The sequence below is a fragment of the Temnothorax americanus genome, unplaced genomic scaffold (assembly GCF_048541705.1).
Source record: "Temnothorax americanus isolate GAGA-0224 unplaced genomic scaffold, ASM4854170v1 Scaffold21, whole genome shotgun sequence".
Lineage (NCBI taxonomy): Eukaryota > Metazoa > Arthropoda > Insecta > Hymenoptera > Formicidae > Temnothorax > Temnothorax americanus.
In genome coordinates, this window is record NW_027509349.1 from 2,645,493 (window position 1) to 2,660,871 (window position 15,379).

General features: G+C 34.2%; 1 protein-coding gene and 1 long non-coding RNA gene across 2 annotated transcripts in view; one reads left to right on the plus strand and one right to left on the minus strand.

Annotated features, from left to right (window-relative positions):
- LOC143897874 (uncharacterized) overlaps positions 1-208 on the minus strand; it is a 1,502-nt gene extending 1,294 nt beyond the window's left edge. Inside the window, exon 1 of the long non-coding RNA XR_013257016.1 lies at positions 23-208. This is a non-coding gene — a long non-coding RNA (uncharacterized LOC143897874). The remainder of the gene's footprint in view (positions 1-22) is intronic.
- Positions 208-13,988, plus strand: LOC143897871 (ATP-binding cassette subfamily C member 4-like). The gene is given in 18 exon segments (XM_077406820.1): positions 208-591; positions 3,010-3,120; positions 4,127-4,292; positions 5,124-5,354; positions 5,807-5,938; positions 6,952-7,143; positions 7,309-7,617; positions 7,747-8,037; positions 8,039-8,245; positions 8,565-8,870; positions 9,274-9,465; positions 9,844-10,336; positions 10,643-10,873; positions 11,045-11,284; positions 11,614-11,876; positions 11,944-12,383; positions 12,718-12,847; positions 13,434-13,988. Coding segments are annotated over 18 exon segments (4,221 nt in total). The 5' UTR covers positions 208-517; the 3' UTR covers positions 13,647-13,988.
- Positions 13,989-15,379: the final 1,391 nt, after the last annotated feature.

The window sequence follows — 15,379 nt, forward strand, 5'->3', positions numbered from 1 at the left end:
TTTCAAGACCGACAGTACTCACGTGCAGATGGCTGAGCTGCAAAAGATTGTATATTGCAAAAATATCATTTGTAGGAGATTTAGTCCCGTTAATTTTTCCCGTCGGTTACACATTTGGCACAGAGATCCAACTCGACCAATAAAGAAAATTTCTATTACTTGTGAAATTAAATTTTACTACAGGAATCGAATTAAACGAAAAGGAAGGAATGCGATACATGGAAAGAATCAAGTAAAATACAGCATGTAAAAAGAAAAAGAAGAAATAATGCTTTACGTAACTGCAATTATACAACGTATGTAGGACGATTATAGTTAACGACGTTTCTTAATTGTGGCATTATTTTTTGGTAATGCTTAAAACCGATAACATAGTTTCAGTAAAGAATTGACTGTAAAAAAGCGTGCCTCGAGAGACGGCAAAGAAAAAGGAAAAATTCTTCATTTATTGTTTGATTGTTTTCATTCTTTTTCGATATTAATTTGAAGTCGTCGAATTTATAGATAGTGCAAAAACATGGATAAGGACACGACTGACATGAAGCCAAACCCCAAGGAGACCGCGAATATCTTCAGTGTTCTATTCTTCTGGTTTGTTATCTCTCCGTGTGCAATGTGTGCATACGTTCATGTTTGACGTTATTCTTTTTCTATCTTAAAGTATTTTATGTAACACGTGCATGGAAAGTGGTCTATCACGCACGCGTCACGTAAATAAAATAGGGTATGCAAGCCGTGCGTGAAGATGAAAATTCCCGTGAATTTTCATCTTCCACAGCACTTGTTGCACAAATAACTATTTAAAAATCTGTAAATATTCACAAAACATTTGTCTACATTATAGTTGACGATTTTATAGTTATTTTGATAAACATTGTTTATTTAGTATTTTTTGGCAGGCTTGATGCAAGAATTACAGTTACGAGCAGATATCATTTTGGCCATAAACCCACGGAAGGATATGCACACGGATACCTAAGATCTTAATGTATTCGTAAAAGAATAAGCGTTGAAAAAAGACCAAAACGTCTTTGTTTTTTATAAAAATTTTAATTTTTGCAAAACAGGAAGATTTTAAAAAGGTGGAAATATATTTTTTTTTTAGAAAGAAAAATTTTTTTAAAGAAGAAGAATATTCTTCTTGAAAGCGAAATTAGGTAAAAGACTTTAGAAGGCCATCACTCTCCGATTTTAATAAAATTTTACAAGTAGTAATATTTATTAAATGTAGTTTAGAACCACACTAGTGAGGAGTTGTGAAAATGCTTATTTTTTGAAAAATTGCAATTTTAATTATTTAGCTTAATTATCGTATAATATTAAGTAGGCTTGACGTCACTTAGAGAATACTATACTATAAATTTTATAGCCACCAGCCTGTAGTGTTCCTAAGATGCGGTTTTGTAATTGCATCGCACGTGAGAAAAGTCGAATAATTAAAATTCAAATTTTAATTTGGCTTAACGTCTTTCAAAGTTTTAATATAAAAAAATAATTATAATTTAAAACAATTTTTACTGAAATATTAATTTTTTCAGTGTATTAGAAAACTGTATGTACAGTGTTTAGTGTTTATAAAATAAAATAAAAAAAAAACAAAAAAAATAAAAGAAACTTATTTTTTTACCTTTTTTACACTGTGAACTGTGAGCACCTCGCCTCACGTGGAAAGTTGGAAACTCATGTAGAACCATTTTATGTTAAGAATAATATCGCTGTATACTTGCAAGGAGAAAGAATTTAACCATATAATTGGCCCGTATAATAAATATCATTTCTTGTTTATTTTTATAATAATTATATTTTGACAACTGCACTATATGTACAGTTTCTTAATGCACTAACAAAATAAAATATTTCAGCAAAATATTTTTATATTCTAATTTATTTTTATATTGAAATTTTGAAAAATATTAGTTAAGCCGAATAATTAAAATTAGAATTTCTCGAAAACTACTGGTAGCTCCGATTACTTTTAGTAAATACTACGTACCTGTAAAATTTTATAAAAATTGAAGATTTATAGCTCTTCTAAAGTTAAGCTCGAAATTGTAGTGTTCCGAAAAATAAAAAATCTTTATATTTTGAAGACAAAATTTTTACTCTTCAAAATAAAGAATATTTTCGCTTGCATTACGTTAGCTATTTTTCTAACAACATATTTTACGTTATACTGTTTATCTAAAGAGAATGGAAAATTGCGTAAAACTTTATCTCGCTATTTAGAAAATTGGTGTGCAATTTACGTCGAGTCATATCCTCGTATTATCATACCTTATCAGCTATCACAAGGCATACTTACTTACATATCCTTTTATGTCTACGGTATTTTATATTAAATTTTATATATTATTATATTAACACACACCCACAGCTCATATCGCATGTATTATATTGTACTATGTTGTATCGCCATTATCGCACATAAACGGATTTATTTCTTTTCCTATATCTCTCAGACAATTTAGACTTTATAAACCAATCACACCTTCAAAGTAAATTTACAATAAGAAATACATGTATATCTAATTACGTATGTAATAAGTGTTCAAAGTATAACACTTTCTGTCATACGTATACAGGCATAAACAAACAAAATTATTATAATACACCCTTTTTCTTCTGAATATCTTGAAACTGAATGAGTGTAAGCTTTTTGTTGTTTCCATCCTATATTGGCCTTGTGAATAGTTCAAACAATTAAGGAACAAAATCCATCCAAAGTGAACAGTTTTCTGAGTAATATTGAGTAATATTCTGACTAATGTTTCCCTAAGAAAGATAATGGACTTTGTATCTCAACTGTTCGAACCATTCACAAGATCAATAAGGATGAAAACGGAAAACTCATTCATCCCAAGATATTCAGAAGAAACAAGGGTGCCTAATGATTTTGTCTATAGCTGTTGTCATATATTTATTGAAATAGAAGAAGAAAAAGAAAGAAATTATTGCTTTAGAACAATCTTTGAGCTGTAGTATAATCAAGTATACCGATTGTGCGAACAGGTGGATGCGAGAATTATTTATGAAAGGCGCTAAGCGTGATTTAGAGGAATCTGATATTTATCGACCAATAAAAGCGGACGAGTCTGAAAAACTGACCGATCATCTCGAGAAGTGAGTATCGCCTACGTTGGAGACAATCGGACATACGTTGACGCTTGTAACAGTCACTGCCGTTCTATATCTATATAATTTTACTAAACAAAGTTTAATTATTTTAGAAATTCAAGCGCAATTTATGTTATATTCAATATATACAATATATTTTTGACATTTATTGTATTTTGTGGCAACATCATTTTTCATTATTTCTTAAAAGAATGTACCGAAATACGAAGAAAGTAAAGTAAAGTCATAAAACATTATGTGATTTGTAACTTAGCTGGGGATGGTGTGCGATGGACCTTGCTTCGCATGGAAAGTTGAAAACTTATGTGGTTACGTTTTATTTATGAAACTCCTTTTGTTAATAACTTCTTGTTTTAAACACACAACGAGTGACGATATTAAAAATGTAAACTTTTTTGATTTTTTTGTTCTTCTTTCAAACATTAATTAAACAGATTTTATATTTTATAATGTAATAGATATTAATATTTTTTATTATGGTAGATATTAATCAGAATAACTTGCACATAAAATTCTTGGTGGTACTTGTTGTCCCACAACTACCGTGTATGTACAATTTTCTAATACACTAATAAAATGAACTATTTCGGCAAAATATTTTTTATTTCCAATTATTTTTTCATATCGAATAATGAAAATTTGAATATCTCGGAAACTAGATGTATCCGTGTATTCGCACTTGTGGCATTCGAATACATTTAGTAAGTCTTACATGCCTGTAAAATTCATCAAAATCAAGTCTGCGTCGGATGCAGACGTTTAGCAATCCTTTTCTCACGCACGATGAATTACGAAATCCCATGTTAGAAACATCACGAGATTAAAGGCTCGGCAAAATTAATAGTATTCTTTAAGTATATAACATTATTCTTGAAGCGCATTATGATTTCAAAAACGTCTTTTAATTGACAAATTTGTCAATTCCCATTTCCCATTTCTGAAGGGATTGTCATCCGAGAGCTCAAGCGTGTAACGCTTTTTTTTCGTCTAGGTACTGGAATCGCGAGCTGGACAAACTGAAGAACCTGAAATACACTGTGGATAAAGACGGGCAGAAAGTGTCACTAAAGAAAAACGTTCGTCCGAGATTATACAAGGCGATCTTCAACGCTTTTTGGTGGCCATATTTTATAATCGGAATCGGCATGCTTATTCAAGTATATCGTTATTTTTTAGAAAAACTATGATATTAATAACTGCAATACTTTATTTACTTTATTAGATAAATCGTTATAGAAATATATCGAAAATATGATAATTGCCCCAATTTAGAACTCTGCAAAACTCTATTGCAAATAAAAATTTTACAATACATGTATCTTACATAATTTTTTTTGTACAATTAAATTACAAAGTTAGTTTGTTAAAAAATTGTTATTTTCAAAAATTGTTAAATAATAATTATTTAAATAAAATTTTTTTTTATTAAAAAACATCTTTAATCCTATGCATTAAATCCACTATTAAAATCCTTACTATTTGTAATGGTTTTGCAGAGATTTAGAATGGAATAACAATCGTTGTACTTTATTGTGCGATCGTACACCAACTTTTAAAAACAAAGCGCGCCTGATGTGCGATAGTGCCTGTGGTACAAAAGAAATTTTATGATCTCATACTGAAATATAATGTTCAAGCTTAAATTTGAATCGTTAAGTCTTTCGTTCATCGGATTTATCAGCTCCAAATTATCGAAAATGGTCAAAAACGCGTTTTTGAAGAGATTTAACTCCATTTTTCTCGTGAACCTGACATTAATAACCGGACGTTTTTGTCTTTATATTCAATTTTAGCGCACAAAAACTATAGAAAACTACTTTTCTTTCCTAGACTGCAAAATTACGTAAACTTGTGTAATTGTTAATTTAGGACCTCTCTCTCTTTCTCTCTCTCTCACTTTCTCTCTTTCTCTTTTTTCTTCTTCTTCTTAGATAGAGTAAAATTCATGAGCCTGTGAATCGTTGAATTTCAACGTTCTTGCTTTCAAGTGCAGCGTGGTGCGCGTCGCGATACCAATCTTTCAAGGTTGGATTATCGACTATTTCGCTAGAAACAAGATCGCGAAGTACAAGACAGACAGGAACGAAGTGCTAATCTACATCAGCTCCATGGTCATTTGCAATATCATATCCGCTCTAATAATACACCACATGCGACTGCTGTCGCAGCAAATCGGAATGAGGGTACGCGTCTCCTGTAGTTCCCTCCTCTACCGAAAGGTAACAATGTTGTAGATTAATTTGCGAGTCCATGTCCTGATCCAAGTTTATTCTAGGGAGAAAAAGCACTCTTTTCTAGCTGGAAAAGTGCATTATGTTTGCCATAATTAATTATGAAGTAATAATTATATGACATTTAACGAAACGTTAGATCAACGTAATTAAAAAATTAATCAATGTTGGAAAATATTGTCGTATATATAAGTTAGTCTTTGTCTGATTGTGAGTAAGAGATCAATTTCGATGTCGAAAAAAATTAATTTAAACCAATTATTTTTAATGCTTAAAAAAGTGCGCGGGTTATATTTATTTGGTTGATTTACATGTGACGTTTATTTGAAATTTAAAGAAAGTAGGATAGAAATCGATATCAGAAAAAATGTTGTTCACATATGTATTATATGTATATCATGTAGTAGTAGACCCTATAATTTTTTCCAAAACTGTTGCAGTTATTACGATTGAACAGAGCATCCATAAACCAAATCAGTACTGGACAGATCACGAATATTCTCAGCAATGACGTCATTCGCTATGATTATTTATCGACGTTTCTGAATTTCATATGGATCATGCCTATTCAGGTAATTCTTCATCTCGTGAAAAAATATTCGCGTGTGCATTCCGAGAATATTCCAATATAATTAATATCAAAAACGCTTATATATATATCCTTTTCTTGAAATAAATAGATTAATATATTTAATCTCTTTTGCTTCCTCTCTCTCTCTCTCTCTCTCTCTCTCTCTCTCTCTCTCTCTCAAAACATTTTTTTCCAGTTTTCTATGCCAACGTGTTCTAAATGTTTTAAAACGTCGAAAAATTATTTTTACAAAATGTCGCTCGCGCGCGCGCGCGCGTGTGTGTGTGCATGTACGGATTTGATGTTCGTGTTTACTGTAACTTCCGCAAATTTTAAGATAATGGGCTGATTTTTTTTTAATCGATAAAGTATCATTAAAGGAAGGTTAGTATTGATGATAATCAATGAAGAGATTTTTTTTAAATAAAATTTTGAATAAAGAAAAGCTAATTAGGGACCTGCCTCGGATTCTAAAGTCCAATGGTATCTAGAAGAGAACGGAGTAAAATTTTTGTGAAAATTATATATATAAGTGCAAAAAGTGTGTAAATTAGGAAATTGCACTTTGCTTCTTCACCATTTTTAAGTGTAGATATTAGGAATTTGCACATTGCTTCATCAACATTTTACTGCCGCGTACATAAAGCTTCCTATATAAAAAAGCCAAACTAAGAAATAGGTACTAATAATTATACATCAAATAAAATACAAGCTTTCTAAGAGAAGCTTTGTGAGCCCAATAAAATGTTGATAAAGCAAAGTTTAAATTTCTAATTTGCACACTAAAAAATGGTGAGAAAGCAATGTCCAAATTCTTAATTCTTTTAAATTATTAATAGGTATGTCTAACAGTTATAATCTAATGCATAGCATGTTATACATATCCATATCTATTTATATGCAATTTATAGTTTCACTAATATTAACTGTAAAGATATAGAATATCTATAACTTTCTTTTATGTTCACATTGCTTTTTAAAAACATCTGTTAAGATTGACCGTTTCTCTTGTAGATCATGATCATAGGAACTATTATGTGGCGAAATATTGGCATTTCCGGTCTTGTCGGCATCGGAACGCTGATGTTCATCGCCTTAGTGGTACAAGGGATCATCAGCTTGTTGAGCCGCAAAATTAGAGCTATGATCGCACCACTGACCGACCGAAGAGTGCAGCTGATGAGCGAACTCGTAGCCGGGATACAGGTATCCTCAAATATTTGATAATTAAGTTACTTTATTGTTAAACAACCAAAAACGAGTGAAGACGCTAACGTTCAAAAGTGTCAAATTCGACTGCCAAATGAGATTGCCAATGCTAAGAAAACAATTTTGTGAAACAAACTTGCAAGATCATAATTTTCGTTTCAGGTGGTAAAGATGTACGTTTGGGAGAAATCGTTCAGCAAGATCGTATCGGTGACCAGAAAGTTGGAAATCAAAGGGAGCAAATTCTCGTCATACGTGTTTGCCGCATGTTTGGCCATAACAGCCTTCACCGATCGACTGGCCCTCTATTCCACTTTGATAATGTTCGTCCTAAGTGGAAATGACTTGACTGCCGACGTTACCTTCGTAACAACGACGTACTTCATTATTTTTAGAGTTACCGTCGCGGTGAGTTTTACAATGGCGCTGGTAAAGCTGGGCGAATCAATAGTGTCTACGAACCGATTGGAGGTGCATATTGTCATATTATATTTCCAAAAATTCGCGATAAACTATTAAATTAATTGCTTTACAATGTATCCCATAGTTTGACTGTGGCACATCCTTACGTAATTATTAAAATGCGCTTAATTTGTACAGGACTTTCTGCTGATGGACGAAGTGAGTATGAAACGTTTAGAGAAGACGCCGCAGTTACAGGATAAATTTCAGAAACCAAACGAAGCGACTAATGTAAAGAATCAAACAGACATGAGTTACATTTTGAAAAATAGGAGTAACGTTCTTTCGGAGCTTCAGGGAACTTCTGACCTTCCGGTTTGCGTGAAGCTTGAGCAAGTTTCCGCCAATTGGATCAACGGCCAATTGCCGCCGACTTTGTGCAATATCGACTTGACCATCAACCCGGGCCAGTTATGCGCTGTGGTCGGCAGCCGTGGGCTCCGGTAAATCGTCTCTGTTACATCTACTGCTGAAGGAGTTGGATCCCGGCGCGGGTTCAGTGGCTCTCACTCAGAGCTCTTCGAAGAATAATTTTTTGCTTATCTCCTACGCCAGCCAGGACCCCTGGCTCTTCAGCGGTACTGTGAGAGACAACATACTCTTTGGTCAGCCCTACGACAAGGCTAGATATAATCAGGTAATTTTCAGACAGTTATTGTATAATATTCATGTATCCCTGCTATTTTACGTATATATTGATACCTTTTTTTTGCATCTTTACACAATTTTCATATCCTCAGTTTTTTGCTTCAACCATTAAACGTGAATCGTCATTGATTTATCAATGAAAGAAGATATGTCTCAGCGACTAAGTACCATAAATTTTTTCCAAATCTTTAATCTGTATGATTCCATCTATATAAAAAAAGGAATAATGTTCAATATTTCTTAATTTCGAACTTTCTAGCATTTTATAATGTTTTACACTCTTCACGATCGACTGGCAAACACTTTAGGTGACAAATGTGTGCGCCTTGACGAAGGATTTCCGGCAGTTTCCACAAAGAGACATGACAATGGTCGGCGAAAGAGGTATAACTCTGTCCGGAGGCCAAAGAGCGCGAGTCAATCTCGCGAGAGCGGTTTACAGGCAGGCGGATCTCTATCTACTCGACGATCCCTTGAGCGCGGTGGACTCTCGTGTCGCCAGGCACCTCTACAGGAAGTGCATTACCGAGTATCTCCACGGCAAGACGAGAATACTCGTCACCCATCAGTTGCAATTTCTCAAACGCGCAGATCACATCGTCGTGTTGGATCGAGTAAGTGTCGCAGAGAATATTCTTCAATCGGTATTCCGATTTTTGTTTCATTGTTACATTCCAAATTTCAACTTTAAATCTATTTCCATTCGGACTTGATTCTTTCAAATCATATAACAAACTTGAATGCCGAGTGAAGAGACATATGAAAAGACATACTGTATTATCAATATAGTCAATATAATATAATAACGTAATATAGTGTAAAGATACAGTATAATCATATCGTACTATCATTATAGTATATAGCAATAAATAAAGATGTTTATCAAAGTTTACGTTAACAAAAAATAATGTTTAATTCTTAAATAGATAAATATAATAAAAAATTTTTGAATTCATATATTAAAAGTTTTAAAGGTAAAACTATAAATTATAAATAATTAAAGAATTGTTCCCTAAGGGTTTCATGAAGATGCAAGGAAGCTATAACGAATTAGTAAAATCAAATAAAGATTTCATTCGAATGATGGACAATTTGAGTCACGAAGCGCAGAAGAAGGAAGAGGATATAAGGAGAGCTTCGGAAATGTCTATGAGAAAAACCTCGATAATAAGACGTGCCTCTAAATTATCGACCGCAAGTTCCATCATTGTAAGATAAACCTTATCTCTCGCTCTTTTTAATTAAAAAACGGGAACCGTCAACATTTTTTATATATCAAATTTGTTTAACACAAATACATTCGTAGCAAAACAAAATAATTGAAAAAAATATATTTATATAACATATGTTTGCGCTAAAAATAATTAATGCAGATTTAGTTACTGATTAGCAACTAACAAAGTAAATTAAAAAAAAATTCCCAAAGTATGCTATAACCAGAGAAGTTAAGTGGTTCCTAAATATTCATTAATTTTCTTAACATATTGTTTTCTTAATATTTTTTATGATCATAGCGCGACTATCTTTATCGAGCTGCGTCCGTTGCAAAAGTCAAGTAATTAGATTGTTTATTTTGTTTACGCGCAGCATTCGGATATTGGCGATTCGGATTATGCGGAGAACAGCCCGGAAGCCGAAATAATGGCACGCGGCCGAATGTCTGGCAAAGTGTACAAGGAATATTTCCATCACGGCGGCAACTACTTTACCCTGTTCATGTTGCTGCTGCTCTTCGTCATCAGTCAGGTTGCAACAACAGGGAATGATTATTGGCTCAAATATTGGACTCACTTGGAGAATGTTAGGCGCATTGATAACTCTAGTCAGGCCAAACAGTTCGCAAACATGTACAACGATAGTTTCCTTGGGTCGATCTTCACGCTGAACCCAGACGGCCTGCTCAGTACTGTGGATGCCATATACGTATACACATTCTGCATCATCGCCTGTATTGCTACCACTCTGCTCCGCAGCTTCTTCTTCATGAAAATCTGCATGAAATCGAGCTGCAACCTCCACAATTCCATGTTCTCCAACCTGTTGCAGGCGCGCATGTCATTCTTCCACACTAATCCTTCTGGTAAGCAATATATAATCGCAAGATTACAATAGGCAAAGGAAATTGTCGCCTCAAAGAGAAATTTTGAAGAGTTGAAGTTTACTAATTTTTAAATCCGGAAGAAACAAGACTGACAAATTTTAGTCGAGTTCAAATTTGTCGGGTAGTTATTATTTTTATCCTTATTCATAAAGAGCTATGATGCGGGACGATTGGCATTAGATCTTTCTTCGAATATTTATAGTGTCAGAATGTAAATCATTGAAACAACGGTTTTAATTCCCAGATGTTTAAGCCTTGTTTAAATTTATAGGTTTTTTGTTCCAGGGAGAATTTTAAACAGATTTTCGAAAGACTTGGGCACCGTAGACGAATATCTGCCCAAAATTATGTTAGAGGCGTTTCAAGTGGTTTTCACAATATGCGGTGTATTAACCATGGAGGCTATAATTAATCAATGGATGCTGATACCGATAGCAGTACTGGTCATCTTGTTTTACTTCGCGACGATATTCTACCTGAAAACCGCTCAAAACGTCAAACGTCTCGAAGGCGCAAGTAAGTATTGGAATAATATACTATTTATTAGAAAGAACGAGACGGAATACGCACGATTCATTTATTCCTTAACTCCTAGATTCCGTTTGACTTTTGCCATCAAACTTGGATCTGGTATGTTCTCACGAAGAATTTGTAAGTTCCAGTTTAAATTGGCGTTTGCGTTTTCAGCCAAGAGCCCGTTATTTTCGCATGTGAATGCTACGCTGAACGGCCTGCCGACGATTAGAAGCGGCGGCGTCGAAATCGAGAAGATGATGCGAAAACAGTTCGACATGTTGCAAGATCATCACAGCGGCACGTGGTACCTCTTTATAACAAGTTCGACAGCCTTCGGTGTCTTTACGGATCTAATTTTGTGCCTGTTCCTCGCCTTGATTTGCTTCTCCCTAGTATTGATAAATGAGAATGGTAAATTATAATTATTTAAAACATTCTTCTTGAAGATTAAGGGTTATTTCGACCAAATTCTGATCCAATCGACGATTGGTCATTTCCAATGGACTAATCAACGATGATGTTAATCGGAGTTTGGTTGAAGTGGCCCTAAATAGCCTTCACAACTTCGAAATAATTGGAGAAGATACAAAAAGCTACAACAAATTAACAGAATCTTTTGGGGTTTAAGCTTCAGTATATGAAGATTCTTTATTTCTGCCGATGTTGGAAAATACATTTCGACAATCGTGAAGAATCATCGAGCTATTACTAATCGCTTTTTGTTTATCTTTATGATACAGACAGTGTAGAGGACAGTAAAGTAGGTCTGGCAATATCGCAATCGATGATTTTAATCGGTCACTGGCAATATGGCATAAAGCAGTTCTCCGAGACAATGTCGCTGATGACCTCCGTAGAAAGACTACTCCAATACACGAATCTTCCCCAGGAGGGTCCCATTACCTCGGACGATCCGCCGCCGTTTACATGGCCGTCCCAAGGACAATTGATCTTGAAGAACGTCAGCATGAAGTATCACAGTGACGATCCACCGGTCTTGAAAGTACGCAAACCGATCGTTCATTTTTGCAGATACCTTTTGTATTTTATCATGCCGTCGCGTTTCGCAGAATCTGAACGTATCCATCGAACCTGGCTGGAAAGTTGGGGTGGTGGGACGAACTGGCGCCGGCAAGTCCTCCTTGATCTCAGCGCTCTTCCGCATATTCAACGAAGGTCTGGAGGGTGAGATTGAAATTGACGGTCGGGATACAAGCACGGTAGGCCTGAGCGAGCTGCGCTGCAAGATTTCCATCATACCGCAGGAACCAGTGCTTTTCTGCGAAAGTCTGCGTTACAATCTGGACCCGTTCAGTCAGTACGATGACGTGAAGCTGTGGGAGGTGCTGCGGCAGGTCGAGTTGAACGATACCGCATTGGATCAGAAAATCTTTCATGGCGGTCACAACTTCAGCGTCGGCCAGAGGCAGCTCATATGTTTGGCCAGGGCTATTCTAAGAAATAATCGCTTGCTCGTCCTCGATGAGGCCACGGCTAATATTGATTCGCAGTGAGTCGTTGACGATTTTTAGCAATAAAAATATGTTATAACATTATTTGGTAAAAATCAGATGGTTTTGTTTGGTTGATCGTTAACGAAAGAATAAATTATCATATAGATACTTCAAAAATTTTTTTAACAAAATATTAATTTTCCAAATAATTCAGTATCTCTCGGTATGGTAGAATGATGATTTATTTAGTAATAAATTAAAATTTTAGAAAAATAACAGACTTTCTGAATTGCATCAGATTTCCAGTAAGAGTTCTGTAGCTGTAAAATGCTATATCGTAACTGATTTTTGAATCTATTTGCGAATTTTTTTCTAAATGTCTTTTTCTAGCATCGATGCTTTAATTCAAGATACAATAAGGAGTACTTTTAAAGAATGCACCGTTATTACGATAGCACATCGTTTGAATACCATTATAGACAGCGATCGTATCATCGTAATGGAGAACGGTTCTATTGTGGTTGGTTTCTCTTCAATTAATAAAACGTATGTTAGAAAATATATGTTAGTGAAAATATGTATTTTAGTAAACTCAACCAAAAAGCGTTGTTTTCTTTGTAATTGCCTACAAACAAAATTTGTTTCTAATTATTCGTATCACAAAGTTAATAGCACAATACAATAGTGAATATTACAATAGTATAAATTGTTTAAAAAAAGAGAACGTTTACATATAAATAAAAATATAGAAGGATAACTATCGTACAATAAACTATCGTAAAAATTTAATGTCGGAGTTATTATATTTAGAATTGTCTATATATAAAAAAGTAATGAAATTAAATAAATAAATTCGATATAAATTTTCCGTAACATCTATTAATGCTCTTGTAATGGTCTTACTTCTCATTGTAGCCTTTGCTTCAAACGAGCGAAAAATAAGTTTCTTATTGTAAATAAATAAAGTTCTAATGTAAAGCATATCTATAAAAACGTTAAGATTTCCGACAAATTATTTTCTATAATTAAACGTGGTTTTTTCGCGGTTGATAACTCATTGGACAATACTTGATTCGTTGCTGAAAGAATAATTGTCACGTCAACAGGAATTCGGTTGCCCGTACGAGCTGTTGCACGACAAACCAAAAGGCTACTTCTCGCAAATGGTGGAGAAAACGGGCAATCAGATGGCACAGATTCTTCTCGAACAGGCGAAGAAGGCTTGCGGGAAGAACAACGATCATTGTGAATTGAACATATCGGCGCAAAATACCGAAAGCGAGAGCGACGTCACAATTATAGAACAATCCGCTTTGTAGATTTTGTATCATGCCAAAAAGTATATCTACATATATTTAATCATATACATTATATTTTATTGTATACAAGGTAAAATGTTGTTAACAAACTTAAGAATCTTATAGAAATGTCGGAATAGGGTAACTTTTGACTAGGAACCTATTTGTCAAGAAAGAAAAGAATGAAAAAAAAAAGGAACGGTGTTGTAAGAAGATTACACAAATCGACGATAAGCTGTGGTTGTATGTTTAGTGTATTATACATGCCAATTTCTTTATTATTTTTTTAGTTTTAGTTTCAATTAAATAATTAACAAAATGTTCGTTTGTCTCCTTAAATAAATTTTTTAAGCTGAACTTTGACTATAGAAGGTAAGTTGCTAATAAAAGATACAAGTTTATTTCTTTGTGTTGTTAAAAGTTAGAATTTTTAAATCTTACAATTAAATAATCAGTAAATGATAAGGAGATATTGTAATGACGGTTTTCTTTATCATTATTCACTATTTATTGCAATAATTATTACCACACACGCCTCTGTGATTTCGAATTGATAAAGACGCCCGTCCCAGATTACATCAGGGATGTCCAGATTTGAATTCTGGCTGAGGTCATATTTTTCACGATAAATTTGTTATAGTTTGTTTTATAAGGGGTGGTTTATTTAGCATTATAATTATTAAATTAATTATCAATTTAATTACGTGTACATTTTGTCTTTAACTTGAGACTGTATTTCAAGACCGACAGTAGTCACGTGCAGTTAGCTGAGCTGCAAGATATTGTATATTGCAAAAATATATCATTTGGCACAGAGATACAGCTCGACCAATAAAGCATATTTCTATTATCTGCTTGTAAAATTAAATTTTACAAGAATCGAATTAAACGAAAAGGAAGTAATCCGATACATGGAAAGAATCAAGTAAAATACAGCATGTAGAAAGAAAAAGAAGATTTGCATTTATACAACGTATACAGCACGATTATCATTAACGTTTCTTAATTGTGGCATTACCTATCGGTAATGCTTAAAGCCGATAGAAGAAGCAATGACATAGTTTCAGTAAAGAATTGACTGTTAAGAAGCGTGCCTCGTGACGGCAAAAAAAAGGAAAAATTCTTCATTCGTTGTTTGATTGTTTTTATTTTTTTTCTATACTAGACACTACAGACGCGCGCTTCGCGCGCGCTATTTAGCTTTAACATTACGCTATTACTATTACACTATTAACCCTTGATACACACAACTGTCAAAATATACAGTGACAGCTGCAAATAAAGTAAGCGCAGCAAGAGAACCAATCGGGATCGCGGAAAAGTGACAACAATACCTACGACATGCCCTTTTTAGAAGAGGAGTCACTGTAATTACCTATCTCCGATCCGCTGATATTTCGCGTGGCACTTCGATCCTTGCGTGACGCGACCGAAATTCAGATTTTATATTTATAATAATGATGAGAGATCATGCACATTAATAATAATATTAACCTCGCGACACGACGCGAGCTGTCACATGTCACACCACGACACACACGACGCACTACACGCACGAAACTCGCCACAATACTCCGCGATGACAGTCCCTCACGGGATGAAGCAAAGCTATGGCGCGGCAATCAATCGAGATAACCAATCGGCATCGCGGAAAAGAGGCTTCAATTTTTTGATACAAACGAAATTCACTCAGGTAACACGCCTTTTTTAAAAGTGGATTACCTTGAAGTATCATCAAACTTTGTGAAATAGTG